At 33.9% G+C, this 20,082-nt stretch overlaps 1 protein-coding gene across 1 annotated transcript; it reads right to left on the reverse strand.

Annotated features, from left to right (window-relative positions):
- Positions 1–117: 117 nt before the first annotated feature.
- LOC102631448 (E3 ubiquitin-protein ligase RKP) lies at positions 118–10,845 on the reverse strand. The gene is made up of 11 exons (XM_006493783.4): positions 10,541–10,845; positions 8,536–10,176; positions 7,229–8,053; positions 5,841–6,001; positions 4,730–4,868; positions 3,943–4,026; positions 2,773–3,054; positions 2,556–2,687; positions 1,474–1,673; positions 1,046–1,250; positions 118–745 (listed from the first exon to the last, which is right to left on the reverse strand). Exons 2-11 carry the CDS (start codon positions 10,024–10,026, stop codon positions 443–445), a joined length of 3,822 nt encoding a protein of 1,273 aa, XP_006493846.1. The 5' UTR covers positions 10,027–10,176; positions 10,541–10,845; the 3' UTR covers positions 118–442.
- Positions 10,846–20,082: the final 9,237 nt, after the last annotated feature.

Genomic DNA, 20,082 nt, shown 5'->3' on the forward strand with positions numbered 1-20,082 from the left:
ATTTCACATTGCATTGTCTTTTATTAATGCAGCCTCTTTAAGTTTTAAACAAGCGTCAAACTTTGAACATGTCAACTCTCGAAAGATACCAGAATTTACAGTCCGCGAGAGAGAAAATGAAAAGAGATATAATATTTCTTTTGCCATTTACATCTCATATTTACAGAATAATGCCCTCAACTTCCCCTACAAAAATTCTTGATCATCTTTCCCACCCCCTTTGCTATTACACACTACACAGATATAATCATGCGATTCTAGTTGGAGAATTTTAATTAGAATATATCATCATCAATTCCCTTAAACTTTTCCATTTTTATCTTTGTTTAAGGATGAATCCCCGAGTTCAAGCTTAATCTGCAACCATTCATCTGACGCTGACCAGCTTGGAATCCAGGGCAGTGGGATAATGCCAGAGACCAAAAATGGACAGGACAATTTTTTACTCAATTTTCTCGTCCACCTTGACAACCTCGAGGACTGTGGCGTTGCAAAAGAAGCATCGCAAGCAATTTAGAAGATGCCGACTTATGCAGCCATGACAGGACCGGTGGGAACACGGCACAAACTGTGCATCTGCTTCACTTGCATAACAGATGCAGCACATGCCATCATCAGCATCTGTCTCTCTCCCACATCTTGTTCTCTCCATTTCTTGAGCCTCAATGTGGCAAAGAACGAGGCTCAAGAAGCACTCCAGTTGTCCTAGTTTAGAAAGATATGTATCTCCTCTAAATGATCCAGCCTGGTAAAAGATTATGGTAAAAGGAAGGTAAAGAAATTGAATTTGAGTGTGAAAGTTTGGAAGTAAACAAAAAATAGTAAGCTGCAGTAAAAGCATTAGAAAGTCGGGGAGTAAAAATTATACACGAAATAACACACACAAGCAGGCACAAAAAATAATATACGAAACCAAAAATAATCTGGGATTCTCTAAGAACAAGTCAGCACGCAAAATGTAATCAAAGAATAAGGGATTTTAATGCACATGCATACAAATCATAATATATTCTAGGAATGCGAGATATTAGAGACGAGTACTAACCCAGTTATACTCCAGTAAGTACTGGAATCCACAGTGAATGGTATCCGGGCAGTCCATGCTTGAAAAGACGGCCACAACATCGTTCTGGACTCCGCATTCCGACTCTGCACTAGCATCCAACAAATTCAAGATGATACCTACAAGGGGGGCTAATATCATGCCTCGATTTACTTTCTCTAAAGATTGACCATGTCGTCTTAGTGACCTACAAAATAACATACCATAAAGCAGATGATCAAAATTTAATAAAAATCAACCAGCCATGAATAAATTCTTTAAAAGCGGCTTATCAATAGGTAATCAATTGTAAATACCACCACACAATATATTGACAGGAATAATGAGTGACGGGAAAAAAAATAAAATAGTACCAAATATCGAGGAAAAACAAGCAGCCATGAGTTCAATTCACTAGCAGAAGAACTTACAAGTCAAAAAACTCAGCATCAGCTGCTGAAGTAACGTGATTTAGAATAAAAACTATCAATTCTGTTAGCCTCCGGAGGTTTGTATCAGTTCCTGACAGGAATGCTTGAGGGATCTCATGGGTACAAAATTCCAAAACCCTACTCAGATTGCATGAGAGATCAAAAATGACACAGCATTTCTTTTGCTGAAATTCAGAAACCTGCAAAAGAACATATGATAACAATTACAAAAGATCAAGACAGAAAAATGGGTGGAGCTGGAGGTTTCGGAAAAAAGGCCACAAACTAGAACTTTTCACTATTCTGTTACATTTACGTATCAATTTTTGTATAGATTTTCTGTAACATATTACTTGTGTGTAGATAGAAATGAAAATAACAGTAAAGCCAATCCCCAGATCAGAGCAAGGACGCATTCCTACCTATGTGTTTGGTTTGAGCTTTTTCTATATATCCTTTCTGTGATAAGCTATTCAGCCGATTAAGATAGAGTAGCTTTATAATTTAATTGATAAACAATATTGCGTAGCAAATAGCTTCGGTCTAATTAAAATAACAAAACCACAAGATAACAGCACAGTTAAAACAACCAGTACAACTAATAAATGCCAGACTAAATCACAGTACTCATGAGCAATAAAATCTTCATCCCAAGTCATCAATATAATAATTGACAAAAGTCCAGTAATTAACAATGGTGCCACATTAATTAAAATAATCAGGAAGACCAAATTGCATAACTAAGTTGATATGGTGCAAGGAGACCATGCGTCTCTCACTTGATTTAGTAATATAGCCATAATATCATCAATTAATCATCCGTCAATACTTGCCGAATATTCTCGTCAAACATTTTACTGTAATTCCTCATTCGCAGATCTTATCACCAAATCACATGCCTCTCATGCTATCGTCATGGATCCCTTTACACACTATTTGCCACAAGTATTGCAGAAAACAGAAGTTGGTTGTCTTACCAAGGTTTTGAAGAAACTAAAAACAAAAAATTGAGCGAATGTGACATGAAATTAACAATTCATTGCTCTATGATTAATTGTGTTTGAGGGTAAAGACTATCATACCTGGTATTTTTCTTGCATTTCTCGAATGGAAATTGAGAATTCAGTCATCGTCCAGCTGAGCGTGTTAAACAAACGATTGAGAAAAGTTGAGAATAGCCCCTCGTCATTGATACAAGCTTCACGAAGCAGTCTCTGAAGGCAAGTGAGGACCAACCGTCAGAAGTTATAGTACACAAAAGATGAAGAAACAAGCAATAAGAAATGGTCCATTGTTCACCTGAAAAATAACTGATGATGATGACGATTCTCCATGCTTTGAGGAACCAAAGCCATGACCCTTACACAGCCGCAGAAGAATATTAGTTACTGGAATCCAGGATCGATTATCAAATGCTGAAATTAACGCCTTTGGAAGTCTAAGAGTAGCAGCCTCATTGCTCTCAAAAGCAGCCAAATAGTCTTTATACTGAACCAGGACCGATATAGATTGCAGAAGAAGATCCCTCAGATCTGCACTTGATATCCTTGGATCATTGAAGTGGGTAACCACAAAAGTGACCTAATCAACAAAAATCTCAAGCTCAGAACCCCAGAGCAGAATACATTTTGAGCAAAGCATATATTAGAAAGAAGCCATGGATAGTACGGACATCTTAAACATCACAAACAGTAAAAAGCAGCAGCTGAATCTCTGATAACCAAAAATGGTAGAGATTAGTACTATTAAATGACAACCTAACCTTTTACAAAGAATTAATGAAGCATTCAGCAGCTTACTTGTCTTACTAATAGACACAGAAAACTTAAGAAGTGGGCAGATAAATTATATGAGACAAACCATTCTCTCAATTAAGAAGTGCTCCCTTACATTTTGATCTGCTAAATGCAAAGGCAAACAATTGTTTCCCAAAAATCTGGCCAGTTCACTATCCCTTCAGTCACTCAAGGACCAAATCACAGGAAAAGAATACATTTCAACCTCTTGATTGTATTAAGTATTTTCATAAAGGTAGCAGAAGGGTGTAAAATTTAATTTGCTACGAGAACAATAAATCCAGAAAAGTTGGCTTTGATTCAATGACATAAACATGATAAAATAGGTAAAGTGTTTGAAGATAAGGCCAGAGGTTGATTTGCCATGGTACGATGCAAAAGATAATCCATTGTGCTTTATAAGAAAGCCTTGACATAAGGAGAACAGTTATTTGAAGTGATAAAATTTATGACCGAACAAACTCCATTATGGAATTCTCGAACATTTACTTCCCATTACCCAATATCCAGCAACAGATTATGGAAATCCCCTACAAACCCACATGTTCATATTTTTCATAATGCTTTGTGTCTTGGTAAATACTAAATACACCATAAAAGGAGTAAACCGCACATAAATATAATAATAAAACAAGAATAAAAACAAAACAGGGAGATTAAGGATGAGACGTACAAAGGAAGCAAGTCCTTGCTTGATAAATATTGTAGAAGGAACAAATGGAGGATCGCTTTTACGTAAGACGTGAAAGCAGTCAACCTGACAGTGTCATCAAGTTATTAGTTAATAAAAACTCACTAAACATGAAATAGAAGTGAACAGCGCAGAAAACACAAAACATTGTAGACATGATACAGCACCACATTCAAACCAAAAACGTAAAATGCTTCAGTAAACCTGACTCAATAAAAATTCATTCTTCAAAACCATATGAAGAACATCTAGAACCCAATTTCCTTTTTCTGAATTTTCGACATACTTTTGGCTCCAAAAATATGAAACTAATAACACCAGAAAAGCATTTACTGCCCCGCCCCCCCCCCCCCAAAAAAAACCGAGCTTTGTATTCACACATGCCTACAAAATCAAAAGCAGAAAAGTGACACAAGTAAAAAATATAGCCAGAATAATGTACCGACAGCCTGTATTAGGATTGAATGCTATGACACGAAAAAACAGGAACAGAGATTTATTCATAACTTAAAATCTCACTCTGTAGTTGCATCAACTAATTCCATAATGTCCTGCAGAAATTGTAAACATTTCTGTCAAAATGCACTACAGACTGCATCTGTTTGATCTAATTCGAGCAGTCATAGCAAGTGAAATCCAGGAAGAGACATGCTATTTGATCATAAACAAGTCTAAATGCACATGTATACATACTATAAACTCTCGTTGGAGATGGTTTTCATATAGTTTCTTGTTACTTAATTAACCATATACAAGAAGAAAAGCTTACCAGTGCTTCAAGGTAAAATTCAGGGATATAAATGAACACCGAATCCACTTTACTAAGAACCAGAAGTAGCTGCACAACCCACACGCATGTTGCATACATGCCTCTTTGTTTCCACCGAGAAAATAGAGAAATGCGATACCTGTACAGGTATGAAAAAGGGACAAAATGAAATTAAGAACATAGACAAGCAATGAATTAAACACAATTCTCATAGCCAGAAAAGAAATCGCAAGTTTCAATCGAGTTTTTTTCCCAGAAAACTTAACTTTCAAGATTGTCAAAAAACTGAATAAAACAACATCATACGGACAACAAGTTCATACAATGCAAAGCTCTTACCACTTTTCCAACTGTTCTTCATTATAATTTAGTGATAAATATAAAAGATGCCTACCATATGGAGGGAAAAATGCTAGAAATGACAATGACAACGGTAGAAATGCTCAACACATGGTCTACAGACCTTGGCAGGGAACTGCTACTTGTTTAAAAGAGCATATGACTAGGCAATCAGATAGCACTTGGCCAGGGTACAACTGAGAAGGGAAAAAAACAGTTTTTTAACATAATGAAGTTTGTCACCTCCAATGAATTCTCTTAAACTTTATTTAGCAAGCAATTAACAAGTGGGGTTTAAACCAACTGAATAAAACATAAATTTGGAATTGCATTGATCCCACTTACATATTTAAACAAAAGCAATTCCTCCATAAAAATAAAACTGACACCATAATACAACATTGAACACAGAATGCAATAAATAAGCACGTCTGGTCAAAGAAGCACAACAAAGCTTTACCAAGTGCAGTAATAGTCCTCTAGAAGCTATACGGTGACATAAAACTGTAGAACTTCTTAAGCACCTAAAACTTCAGTATATCTAAATGGTAGATTATTAATATGACCAAAACCAGGCAAAACCACACTACAGACAGAATGGGTAAAGAAATTCTGAAGAACGATAAACAAATAACATCTTGCAAACACTCCTAGATCTGTTTGTTGATCAGTTCATCAGAGAACCTATAGCTCAGCACAGAAAATCTTAAATCATCAACAGATGTGAGAAAACTAAGTCAACTTTACAAGCTATTCCTCCTGGTCATCTTACCATGCACAATGCCTGACGCAATCAATAACTTCCTCACGATAGTTATTACGAGCCTCCTTCAACCGCTTTAATTGCTCACTGCAAGCTCGTTCTCTTATTTGTTTATCAGTTTCTTCCAGCAGAGATATTGACTGAGACTGATGAGACATGTAATAAGATGCCTACAATAAGGAAGAACTACTTTTAGATCTAATACAACTATCAGAAAAAAAAAATGAGGTCTATGTGAATAAAAAAATTGCCAGTTTAAAACTGTTTGCCTGAACAATATTTGGAGCAATGCACAAAGCAAGCAAAAATGCAGGTGGATGTGAAGTATGCAAACCGGCCCATTAAGCAAAATCCAGAAATACAACAAAAATTGTTCCAAGAAGATGACTGATTGAGGAGATTCAAACAGACAATTCCCCAGCTTTTCAAAAAAATCTAACTCAAACATCGCAAATCCTACAAACTTGGAAGATAGAATTAGAAAACACAGACAGTGTTTTCTTTCTATGTTATAGACACATATGGATTGTTTTCTTTCTATGTTAGAGCCATCACACTGTAACAGCTACTTGAAAGATGACACTCAGCAGTAGTTCATTAGCTGAATCTTCTCAACTTCGGTTCCAGATTTGTCATCCAATCATAAAGGGGACCATTATTCTGTATTCCGAACCGTGTTCCCATCAACAATTACATGTGTAATCAAATTTCCAACAGAGAATGCAGAAAAGTTTAAGAAACTTAAGTTCACATTGATGAGAAGCATTACATAATCACAGGCAGCAAATAAATTCCAACTTCATAACTCGGAGACAAATATTAGAACTGAACAAAGAATAAAATTTTATTGAAATTACAAATATAAAGAAGCAAAAGATATTCCAGGATTTCCTGCCCATTTCACATATATAATACCCACTAATCACAAGCTCCTCCTCTGGTGTATAGACACAAACAATTATGCTTCTCTTTTCTCAAATAACACAAGATGTAATGGTATGACACAAACAAATGCACCCATAACATTCTGTATGCTTTTAAGTCCCAGTAATATTTTTCTTAAAAACAATGCACAACACATCACTACATGCTCAAATTCACAAGTATGGTCGGTGATAACTGTAAATAAAGGGTCTGAAACAATTGCTAACATTATAACGAAATGCAAAAAGGAGAGAGTCTGAAAAATTCATTATTCCAGCTTTTTGTAATATAGTTACTTTCGCACTGCATCTTCTTTTCAGACTTTTACAAATTTCATATAAAACCCAGGTTGAAAAATCAGTAAGATCCAACGCAACAAAAAAGCACAACATAACAGAATTAAAAACTTTAATAGAAAACAGAGCACACTGAATATTAATTTTGAGAAAGTTTTTACCCCACAATCACCTCACCTGCTTAAAGTTCGGTGCAAGACCAATATGATACAACAACAGCAATGCATCCAGAAGCTCCTCCTCTTTCAGTGTAGCTGCAGACATATTACTCTCTCTCAGTACAGTCATCGTGTGCCGTACTGGATGATAACCAAAGTCAGATTCAGATTGATCACTGGTGCTAGGTTTATCAGCTATCTCATCATTCAAACTTCCTGTACTACACTCTGCAGCAACATGTGCAGACCTTTCAGGCACTGAGCTGCAATGGCCCCGAGAACCTTTAGTTGCATTTCTAACTGGATACTTCAAACTTCTCACAAATTCAGCATCGTAACTGGAGCAACAGCATGGTTTGTGCTCAGATAAATGACACACTCTAGTTTCTTCATCATCCATACAGCCTTCCTCCCACCGGATCACTTCAGCATCTTGATCATCTACAGGGTGAGATTTCAATAGATGACTAAATGATCCGCCAAGCCTGGAAATGTCAGCTCGAAGAAGATCATTCTTAAGAAACAACCCTATGGGAAAGCTTTGTTGACCACCTCTATGCAAAAAACCAACATTGCAACCATTTTTTTCAGATCTCTTCAACCAGCTACATGTGTCACCTATGGCAAACCCTTCTGACAAAAAATGGAGTATCACAGTATACAAAGAAACAAGAACAGAGTTACTTGAAACTCCAGGAGGTGGTAAACTGCGATCTGCTCCTCTGTTCTTCAACAAAATGTTCTGTATAAATGTCCTGAACACAGATCCCGGGAATTGTGGGGGTGAAATAGGTGGTATGAATTGTATCACTAATAGACATAGCTCTCTATGCTTCTCCTCAATCTGCAAAATTACAAATTGTTTTCTTGACAAAGGGAAGAGTTCTAAGCAGTGGATAAAAATGATAATACAAACAACTAGACCCCAATGTAAAGATAATTCAACTAATGTTGCCCCCACACGAGCCATTCAAGTAACCTCCAAAGAAACAAGTTTTTATATCAAATACTACACTTGTGTAACATATGAATTCAAAAAAGCATTCAACAGATATAAACATCTGAAATAGTTTGGTAAAAACATTATATGCACCAAGAGTAAATGTGTGTTTTTGTCTCACAGACGCTTTGCAAGAATACCTTAATATCTGCATACTTCACTATTCACTTTAAAAATGATGTTATAAAACTGAACACTAATTTGAAGTTCATCTTCCCAGTTATAAAATCTATGGTAGCAAAGGCCTCAAAAACATGAAGTCATTCATAGCTCAAAAATTATGAAACACTAAAGTTAGAACTTCATTCTGCAGAATAAGGGCATACCTTGCTGACTGCCTCAGATAATGCAGTTGTTGTCAACATCATGCTACTTTCATAGGATATATCCTCACATGAACCAGGCCACCAAACAGAAGGGATCATGCACTGAAGATCCTGTCTATTAGGGCTCTTCCTTGACAGAAATCCTTCAAAAATGAATTCAAAATCTAATGAATTCCACCACAAGACCATCAACTCTTCCCGTCTTAAGATATGGCATGCCAAAGCAAGGTAAGGATATGACCCTGAATATGGGCATTCTGTCAGAACCATTGAAGCTGTTTTGCAACCACAGGAAAGTGCCTGTATGATATGCTCAAAAATCGAACGTGATCCTTGAAATTGTAGAAAGACATCAACAACTCTGTCCAGACTGGAATAGTCATGTGGCACCTGCAGTCCAAATACCTCCATCATAAATGACAGAAGTATACCCCATCCAACATACTCTATAATTCTTGCATCTGCTTCAAGCAGAGAGAAGAACTCCTCGCATATCCCATGAGAAACAGGATTGAATATTTTTTCAAGTGAGACGAACCTCTTCAGTCTCCTGGATTTCTCAACTGAAGAACGCTCAGCCTTATCCATTCCTAACAGTCTCGATAAGCACTGGAGCAACTGGGCGGCAAAAGCATTTACAGGTGGTGATTCCTGAAGGGGAAGGTAACAGTTGATTGGGTATTTAAAGGGGCGGGCACCAAAGTTCAGCACACACCTTTCACCTTGAGAAAGAGAGACAGCTGGATAATACCCAAATCCGGGCCCCATCTTGCGGATACCAGAAAAAGCTACTCCAAGTGAAACACCATTTCTATAAAATGAAATCTCGTCAGAATCCAAATCTATACAGCATCCAATGATATCACCAGCGACCCATGATTGACCATATGGCTCTGCTTCTTTATTCCATTTCTTAACCCTTCTCCCGTCAAAGGCATACGAATCATCAGCATCACCTACACCCTTATGGTCAGTGAATGGGCAGGAAAGAGTTGCCCATCCAAGCTGTTGTACCCCTGAAGTCTCTAAAGTCACTTCGTACATCCATTTCCCCTTCCAAACACAAACATTAGCTCTTGCACTACTAAACATTGCCAAGCTCTCAACCAGCAAAGGTAGCTTAGCAATTCGAACATCCCCGCAAATGCTGGATTCTTCAAGACCAACAATATGGGGCCCACTTCCATTTTCAAGAATACCTATCCCATCCCTGTTAGCAACCACAGCATCCGAATTCAAATAACATTTTGAGAAATCATTCTTAATGATAGAGCGGATTAAATTGTTGTCAACCGGACAAGTCAAAGGACCAAGCGATTTGTTGGGAAGACCAAATATATACTCAAGGGTTTGCTCCACAGACTGATGGCCGAAATCATCGCAATAGGAAACGAAACGTGATTTCGACGAATTATCCTTTCCATCATCACCGTTCAATATCAAGGCCAAACCAGAAGAAAGCCCACCAATCCGTAGGCCGTCTTCCGCCATACCCAATTATGAACTGTTTGTTCAAAATTCAAATATTCCAACCTATTCCAAAGTCAAATACACCTCTAGAGAAAACCAAAACCCCTCTCCAAACAAAACAAAAGTTTCAAGAACCTAATAATCTAATCTACCACCTCCATCTCCTCACCCCTGAAAGTTTAAGAATTCGAGCACTTAGTACTCCATTTCAACAAAATAAAGCTAAATAATACCATTTTCACAGCTTCAAAAAGAAAACTAGCAAACAAAAAAATTATTCAAAATAAAACAACTTTCCCCATTTTCATCATTCACAGCAAAAACAAAACACCAAATCAATACTAATACCAATCACTTGAACACATAACAACTTTTTATATTCATTTCCACGTAGCCTACGAAGCCAAACGTATGAAAATTTCTTTTTTTTTTTTTATCTTTCAAACAAAACAAAAACAAATCACTTAAAAAAAAATTGTTTCTCAAAAAAACGTATATCAAATAAACTGATTTTTAAAATATGAAAAAAAATTACCTCTGCATCTCCATGTTGTAATTAATACTCGAAATGGCAAAGGCGGCAGTCGACTCGTGCCAGGCAGCTAGGGTTTCCACACGCCATTTAATTTAGAGAGCGAAAGCAAAACAGAAAGTCTCTGTAGAGAGAGAAAGCGAGTTCTCTTTTTATTAATTTTGCATTTTTATTTATTTTATTATTATTATTTTTTTTTTACGAGGAGAGAGTGTGGACTCTATAATCGCCAAAAGCCCGGAGCGAAGAGAAGAGAGCGCGACGCTAAGTAACTAACGAACGAACAAACCGAGGGTTCAGGTTTCCAGGTTTCTGGTGCTCGAGACAGCTGACTGCTGGGGAGGGGCTACGGACACGTGGCGGTGATTGTTTGGAACCTACGCAGTGATGACGTGGCGAGTGATGTTATTTACCGCGCCGCAGCTCCAGAGATAAAGAGAAGAGAAAATGGACCGATCTTTTGAGGATTTGCTTCCACCGTTTGTTGTAAAACGATTTTTTTTTTTTTTTTTTCATGTGCCGTTACTGTAACGCGGTCAACGGTTCCTTACGTCTTGTGCGTTAAATCTGGAAATTAATAGTAAAAATAATTAATTTTATAATTTATTATAGTAATAAATTATCTTTTTTGTTCTAATTGAAGCTTTCCCCCATCACTAAACCAGTAAGCTATGTGTGTATATTATGAGTTTTTCCAGAGAATATTTAAAATTAAACCGAAAAATCGACTCAAAGAAAGAGAGGTCGGGACTTTTGACCATAAGTAAAAAATGTTTACTCTTACGATACACAAAATTAAAACTTAAATTAAAAAAAAAATACACATCAAACATAAATAGTAAATTAAGTACATTTTTCTTATTTAAGTCAATAACCAAATTAAGACTTAAAAATTTCTTTTTAATGATTTAATCGTTAGGATAAAAATAATTCTTGCCATGCTATCAAATATGATAAAAAAGAAATTATATGCTTTTTTAGAAGAATCTGTTTGATAGAATTTTTTTAAGATAGAATAAATCTTTATAATCACATAATCTAAGATATAACGTATTTTTTTATTATTTATAATTTTACATGTGTGGTTGTGATTTGTATTCTAGTTTTGAGCATTTTCAACATTATCATTGGCTTTTTAAAATGCCAAAATAATTAATAACGGTATCACATTTCCAATAATTAATGATACTTTTGCCGCCAAATACTGCTACTGAATTTATCAAAATAATTCGTTAGAGGAATCAACCAATTCAAATTAAACACGGCATAGAATCCCAATCCCGATATCGATTCCACACGAACAAAATAAAGTTCTTAATTTTTCCCTTTTTCCCTCTATTTGTTGAAGAGTACATTCCAAAAACAGAAGTGCCCACCAAGTGTTCGACCATATGCACCTGAAAAAAATAATAAAAAAAAACCTTAAGAATGAATTTTTATCCTCACCGCCAGACACAACAACGCTACAGCGCGCGCACTAAGGCTTAGCATACTTTATATGATTCGGCCTAAATTCGATTCTCTCTTATGAGATATGAGTCATCCAAAGTGCCCACTGTTCCATTTCCATCTCATGTGCAAAAGATTGAAGTCAACTGACCGATAGCTTTGGCATTTTTCTTCTTTTTTTTTAATTAATTTATTTTTGTTTTCTCTCTTGGGTTTTGTCCGGTTCCTTTTTCTATGGAAGCTTCAGGCTTTAGCCGCCTTTGATTATTGTCACTGGTTGTGGCTGCGATCGGGGAAAATCGAAAGGGGTCGTTTTCGGAGAGCTTTTGTTCAAGTGAAAATTTTCCATATATGGGGATATAAAAAAATGTTTTCTAGAAGAAAAAGTGTAATATTTTATATAATATGTATTTGGAAAAACAAAAATTTAGATGAATCAAGAAAGATTAGATGAGACAGGCGTAATAATATGTATCTAGAAAAACAAGGATTTAGATGAATTAAGAAAGATTAGATGAGACAGACGTACCATGATAATAATGTTCAATTCGAAAAAGATTTAAAAATTTCATTTAACGGGTGCAATTTTAGACGAGAAGAGATACAAATTTTTTTAACAAATATTAATTTTAGGAATGATGAGTTTTGGATTTGGCCTTTTAAATTACTAGAAATATCATGATTCTTTTTAAGTCTCTAGGGAGGAGAGGGTAAAGGCTTTCACATACAATGATAGAAATTATGAGAATCATGGGGGCCAATAGGCGTAATTAGGTTTATTGTGATTGAAAAATGTGATAATGATCATCTTCAGGGAAAAAAAAAGAAAATTGTGTTTAAGAGACTTTTTTGGTTGTGGATGCAAATATGATTTATATAAAGTAATATAATCTAATGTATCCATCTTTCAAAAGAACAATTTTCATATTATGGAAAGGAGTTAGGTGGTACAAATAGATAACCACATCATTTGTGGGCTTATCTAATAAAATTTAGAAGTAGTATCAATCATTTAAATTGGGGGAATTATGACAATTATTTAAAAGCATCAATCAAAGAATTATTTAAATTGTTATTTTAATTTTAAAAATAACTTTTAATTATTTAAAACATCAAATATTTTTTAAAAAAAGAATCAATCACGTGTTTTTCATATTTAAAGAGCGTGTGTGGAGTGATGCTATCTTATTTTTTTTAATCAGGTATTACAATGGGGAGAAACTTTTAATTAGATTAATAGCGTTTGATAATTGAAATTATTGGAGACAGCATCTTAAGCAAGTGGCATCAGCGATATTATTACTTTAATAAAAGCATCAATCAAACACTATTATGAGAATGATTTAAATTACTAATTTAATTCTGAAAATGATTTTAATTATTTAAAACCATCAAATATTTTTTTCCCCCAAAAAATCAACCACATGTTTTTCATATTCAAAGAGAGTTTGATAAATTAATGCTATCTTACTTTTTGTAATCAAAATTTCGCAATGCGGACGAAGTTTCATTACGTATGAGTATGAGTACCGCATAAATGTTAAAGAGTACGAAAATAAATAGTACTCGCTCTGTCGAAGGGACACGTGGCACGCTCCGGGACAGGCCAGATCATGTGATATGTGGATCTGGAATACTGACACTAAAGGTTCCAAGGAGATACACGTGGAAATTGATGACATTTTTTGGGGTTAAAAATGGACAGGTGGCACCAAATATAACAAAAGTAGTGTGATTCTATGTGATAATAAAATTGCACAAGGCACCAATTTGTGGCAGGTAGGTTTTTAATCTTTCATAAAAAAGTGAGCCATTCATTTATTTCACAAAATCACACGCTATCTTTATTCTTTTTTTCTTTTTTTTTGCCTCGTCTTGTTTTGGAAATTTCGAGTGCTATATTGACACCCATTCTAATATTTGAAAAAAAGATTAAAATAAAAATTTTATTAAAATATCTCAGGAGATCAAACAATTTGAAGATGGAAAAAAGCATAGTCCAAATCGCGCCATTAGATTACAAGCCCAGCAGTTTCGAGTGCCAGTACACGATAGAGAAACTTCAATAAATATAATCTATGATAATGATTTTCAGCCATTAACATTGTTTATGAGATGAGGGGTTAGTAATAAAAGATTAGTATAGACAAATTTTTTGCACTAACAAGGAAGTTGCATCAAGGGCATGTTTGGCATCCTAGTTTAGTTGGGTACGTACTGTATATTTTATGCTGAGGGCATAAGATGCGCTTGCAGTAGTAAACACGAGCCTTGTCATTTTAAGGGATTTTTATTTAAATATGATAAAATCATGCACAGTTTACAGACACATGACAATTTTATTCAATTAAGTGTGTATGACATTTTGGTGGTCTTTAGTCTAAAATACCCTTATCATCTCCAACAAAAGTATGCACCCAACACTCTTAAGATGTTATCAAACACTTATTAAAATCATCACCTTCCCTCAAAAAAATTCAAACAGTTTCAAGAAATTCTTCAACACAATCTTTATACATCATATTTGCTGCTGTATGAAGCTGCATGCTCTTGAAAGAGGCTACATTGTCTTTAATATTTATCATAAGGGTTAGTTTTGATGTTTATTTAAAATTATGTTCTGTTTACTTTCTGGAGTGGGAGTGTGGACTGGAGTGTGGATTCCTCCCACTTCAGTGTTTACTGTTTACTTACCATTTTTAAGAGGGAGTGGGATTCTCACTCCGTATGTCCCACCTAATTTTGGAGTGAGGAGTGGGATTCTCACTCCCATGGGGGGAGGTGGGAGTGGGAATCCACTCCCCCCTCTTCCCTTTTTACCCTCATAATTAAAATAAATAAATAATATCATATTTATTAAAAATAATAATTATAAACATATTTATTTTATTAAATTTAATAAAATAAAAATAAATATTATATTTATTTAAATAATAATATTATATTATTTTATAAATTAAATTCATTAAAAATAATAATATTGAACATTAATTTTAATAAATATTAATTATTTATTTAATTAATAATAATAAATATTTTATTCTAAAAAAATATTAATTTTTTACTATATTATCAATAATAATGTTTCATTTGTGTTGCTATTATTAATAATTTTTATTCACATAATTTAAATTAAAATTAATTAAAAAATTATGATTTACATAATTAAGAATATTAATAATTATTATTAATTTACAAATATAATAAAATATTTATTTTATTTTTTATTAATTTTTTAATTACAAATTATAATTCTTTAAATAAGGGTAAAATTATAATTTAAAACTATTTACTCACAATCCAAGACAATGTAAACACATAAATTAGATTCTGGTTTCAATTCTATTCTCCCATTCCAATGTAAGTAAACAACATACTCTCACTCCCACTCCACACTATCAATCCTAGGATTCCCACTCCTCAAGATTCTCACTCCAATCCAAAATATAAACACTACCTAAAAGTATTGGCTATTGTTATTGAGCCTTTTTTTGGTAAAATGTGATCGATTATAGTTAAAAATACATGTTATTTATCTTTTTTTAAGACATTTGTGGTGTTTGATCTGTAATAGTTGAATTCATTTGATTAATGGTTATAGATCGCATTCTTGACTTCTAGACTTCTAGGCCTCTAGTTAAGTTTATAAATCTAGAACTTTAGAACTAAAGCATAGAAGTTTGGAACTTTTAACAGCTTTTTTTGTTAATAATTTTACTATGTCATCACATGATTTTTAGGTAAATGGATATGGTACACATTATTGTCTTATTCAATAGTGAATGGATTAATTAAAGCAATGAATACAAGTTTAATGCCTTAGCCACAAAAGGAATAATAGTGCATTCTTCTTCGACATAATCCCAGTTGCTTGAAAATGTAGCTCAGACTATTAGAATTAGCATTTTAGAGTACAAAATTATCATGAAGTTCAAAGCCAATTCAACAGATCTGGTGCTACCTATGGAAATTATCTCAGATGATGACATGCAATTCTTTTTGCATGAAAATCTTGGTGGTATTGTATACATAACACCTATTCGCGTCACATATCAACGTAGGTTAACTACTCCAATACTGCAAGCAAATTTGAATGGAGAGGATAACCAACATTTGAATAGCTTGTGAGAGAAAAGTTAGGCCTATCCAACATTTATGCCATCAACATTTTTCAATGAAGTCGTGGAAAGTAATCGAGAAGGTGAGATTAGCCCCAAACATTTTGCTCCTAGATTTGATTTACCACAAGAAAATATAGGGCCCATGAATGAGCATGAGATTGAGCCAACCACTAATAATACTTATATGCCTAGAAGCAAAATTAGTTTCTTGCAAGTAGTAACATTGCAAGTACTAATGATGCAAATCAATGTATCGACAACATTATGAGTAATGAGAGTTCATAACAGCACAAGGTTGTATATGGGGAGTTGTGTATTTGCTCATGACCAATCTTAGCTTATAGCAAAAGACATCCATGTGCTATTCACCATATATGAAGAAACAAAAATCAAGTGATGAGTGGCTAATAATTATAACTTATTTATTGGGTTTTTTAAAAGAAAATCTAGAAAAATACCAAGTTGCTCAGCCACTCGCCTGACTCGTACAAATCTCGGAAGAAACTTCTATCACTATGCCAACAAGTCATTTCACAAAATTTCTAAATCAACCGTCATACAATATTAGTTTATAATTTTATAAATTATAAAATTATAAACTAATAATTATAAGATTTTTTAATTAATAAAGAGAGAAACCTTACGGTTCAACATTATTTGCTTGTGTCACCTATCTCTCTGATGCAAGTCTATCATTTACCTCAATCGATGGTTTAACTTCAAAGGCAACTAGCATCTGAGGCTTCTTTAGTGGGTCAATATATAAAGAACGTAAGTAAATGGATTCCTTCCTAACTCTCTTCCTTCTGACATAAACTTTAAGAGCTGGGTTTGTCAATTGCTGTACACCTGGAGTTTGTATAGATGGTATGATGATCAAATTATCACCTCTTGTGTTTGAAGCATGAATTAATGTCATTTCCATGATGTTTCTTGCAGGAGTGACATCAAAATTGTCATTGACGTTGTAAGTTGCCTACAATGAAAACATATAAAGATTTCTTAAGTTATTTTCTTTTGTTATATGTACTGAAATTTTGTAGTTTCTTACCTCATTTTAAAAGTTTTAGGCTGCGTAGATTTCAAATCTTCAATTAGCTTAATTATTTTATCAAATTTGCATTCAAGATTATCAATCTTGCCTCCAATACGGGAAACCTCAACTTGCATTTTCTGCACATCTACTTCTATCTTATCCAGGCAATTGTTATAATGTATGTTAAAATTATGGTTGCTTAGACTTGCAGAATACATACCATCCTACAAAGAAAATTGAATATTCAAGAAAATTTTTATTAAATTTGTATTGATATTAAGAGGCAACATTCTTACCTTTTCACTATTTTTGTTGTCCATTTTGTTTCTCATATTTTGTTTATCCGTACTACTAAGAGAGGCCGAGCTCAATTTAAAATTATCCATTGCACCACTATTGTTAAACTTTGACTGGATGTCACCAGAATTACTACCTGATTCATCACCATTTTCAATTTTAATTTCACCAACCTCTTCATGCCAATCACTATTGTAAAAACAACTTATATAATCTTGTTCCTTCTCACTAGGTAGGCTAGCATGCAATTCTTCAAATATAGTAACCTATGTAAAACATATGATAAAATTAGTAAAATAAAATAATTTCAAAATAATGTATATGTATTAATATTGCACTCTTATAAATCACATGTTTTTATTATTGAAAATGTACTTCAGGAGCTCATTATATTGAACATTACGCGATACAGTTCAATTAAGAATTCGAGGAATCGTATTTTTATTATGCATGGCAAACTCTTCGCGAAAATTGGACATTGCTTGGTAAGCCCATATTTATATAGTTAACATAATAATAAATTGCTAGGAAAATAATGATTTGCTATTTAATTAAATGATAAAGTTTAAAAGAAACTGATTACCTGAAACGCCATTGGAAATCCAGCAAGGGTGTATGCCTCGTTCTTGTGATTTGTGTCTTCTATAATCTTCTTCTTATGTATTCTTACACGATCTACTATAGCTTTTTTCAAATTTTCTAAAGTCTTCATGAAACAAATACGATCTTAAGGATAACTATTAAAGACCTCAAAATTGTCCATGTGTCATATATGTTCAAGGAGAATAGCCTCTAAAAGTACAACATAGTAAGCTTTACAATTTTTCAATCATCGGTTGATTTGGAATTCATGAACAATTGCTCTAACTCAAAGGTGGTACGTCTTTCAAGACCATTCATTAACTCTTCATACAATCTAGCATAGCCATCATCATCCACATTGTCTGCGTTGGGTTTATAAAGCGGTTTACAATTTAAACCAGTAACTAGACCAAACTCCTCCATAGAAAATCTACTTACCTTGTTCCCCACCTTAAACGACATAAAGAAAAATCATTGGAATGCACCTCTCTAATGGTACTAGAAATTTGTAAATGTTAGATATTAATAAGATGTCCAAAGCAAGATGCTTTAAACATATCCATCTAATTCTTATTCTTGGTAAGACGCTCTTGGATATTCTTAATTACTTTTATTTGGGAGAGTGTTGACACTTTGGCCTTGAAATGATCAGCTTTATTTATTTTTGTTTTCAATATAGGTGTCATCCTAAAAGGAAATATGCATTTTGTCATCAAAATAATACAGCACTTTGCAAAAGCCCAACCAATTTTGTAAGTTCTCAAATTTTGAACCAAACAAGTCTAGAAGTCGAGCAATCTGTTTTACAGAATTCAAATAATTATAATGGCAACTGGCAACATAGTATAAATTATCGAAAGCAAGACACCATCTTTATCATCCTAAAATAACATCCTCAACTATAAATTCTGAAAGCCTTACATCTATGGTAAATTCAAAAGTAACAAACCCTAGATTGTCAAAACTAATAAATACACAAATCTATGGTTAACTAACCTTAAATTTTTTGTTATAATGCTCGATTTTGTCTATTTCGACGAGACACACCTAAACAGCTGATGATAATGGAGGTTGATGGTGAAAGAACTTGATTCTCCTTCCCTCTGACTTTTAAACCTCATGACATCATCTTTCTGAACTTCCCAACTCAAATTTTCTTTTATTTTTTAAGTTAGCTACTGCTAAGGGTATTGTGTACTTTCACTTATTATTGTGTCATATTCTTGGCATGTAAACAATTGAGTCATACTCTTGGCATTTAACGCGTTGAGTCATATTTGGCATAATTTATTGTTATTTTAACCACATTTGCCTAGTTAACTAGACAACTTACCCCCTGGATTTAAGCGGGTCTAGTCATTTTCTTTTTTTATTATTATTCTGTTTAATCAAATAATATTATAATAAATTTATTTATCGTAATCAGTTAATTAATACTTGATAATTATTTCAAGTAAGTCCTTCACATTCGACATTTCTGGCTATTGGATCTTTAATCCAATGTTGGGTTTGTATGTGAATAATTATATGTTGCACATTGTTATATAGGGTTAAACCCAATTAAAAGTGATCTATTAAGATTTTTAGTAATTTGAGATTTAATGTATCTGATAGGGTGTGAGCCTTTAATATGTAGAGACTTAAGAGTAATTTTTATATCTCTAATGAGCCAAAATAGGAATATTTAAAGACGACATGAAGAGTTGTCTATATGAGTGGTTGTGGTCTCCAGGTCACTTGTATAGTTCTATTCTTTCTAACATCCCATAATTAAAGAGAGTGCACAAAGAGAACTAAGGATTCTCTAGGAGAACGTGTCGATCTGAAGGACAAACCACATAACTCTTAAGAGCAAGTAAGCATTATTGATTCAAGTATGCTTACACATATTCGTTTATTAATTCTTGATAATACAATATAAATGTTCCTAAATTATAGGTGATAATTTTCACTAAAAGTTTATAGTTCTAACACTGGCCAACCACCAATAGTCATATCACTATCACTAGCCGCCCACCATTGCCATCGTTATTTTTCCAATATCAATTGATGTCAAGTTT

The sequence above is a fragment of the Citrus sinensis genome, chromosome 7 (assembly GCF_022201045.2).
Source record: "Citrus sinensis cultivar Valencia sweet orange chromosome 7, DVS_A1.0, whole genome shotgun sequence".
NCBI lineage: Eukaryota > Viridiplantae > Streptophyta > Magnoliopsida > Sapindales > Rutaceae > Citrus > Citrus sinensis.

Bases quoted from the DNA above. Each gene is read 5' to 3' on its own strand.
- LOC102631448 (XM_006493783.4), bottom strand. From the start codon at position 10,026: ATGGCGGAAGACGGCCTACGGATTGGTGGGCTTTCTTCTGGTTTGGCC. The intron at 1,674-2,555 runs GTATGATAGTCT...GTTCTTTTGCAG, and splicing joins AAATGCAAGAAAAATACCAG to GTTTCTGAATTTCAGCAAAA. The intron at 746-1,045 runs GTTAGTACTCGT...ATCTTTTACCAG, and splicing joins ACTTACTGGAGTATAACTGG to GCTGGATCATTTAGAGGAGA.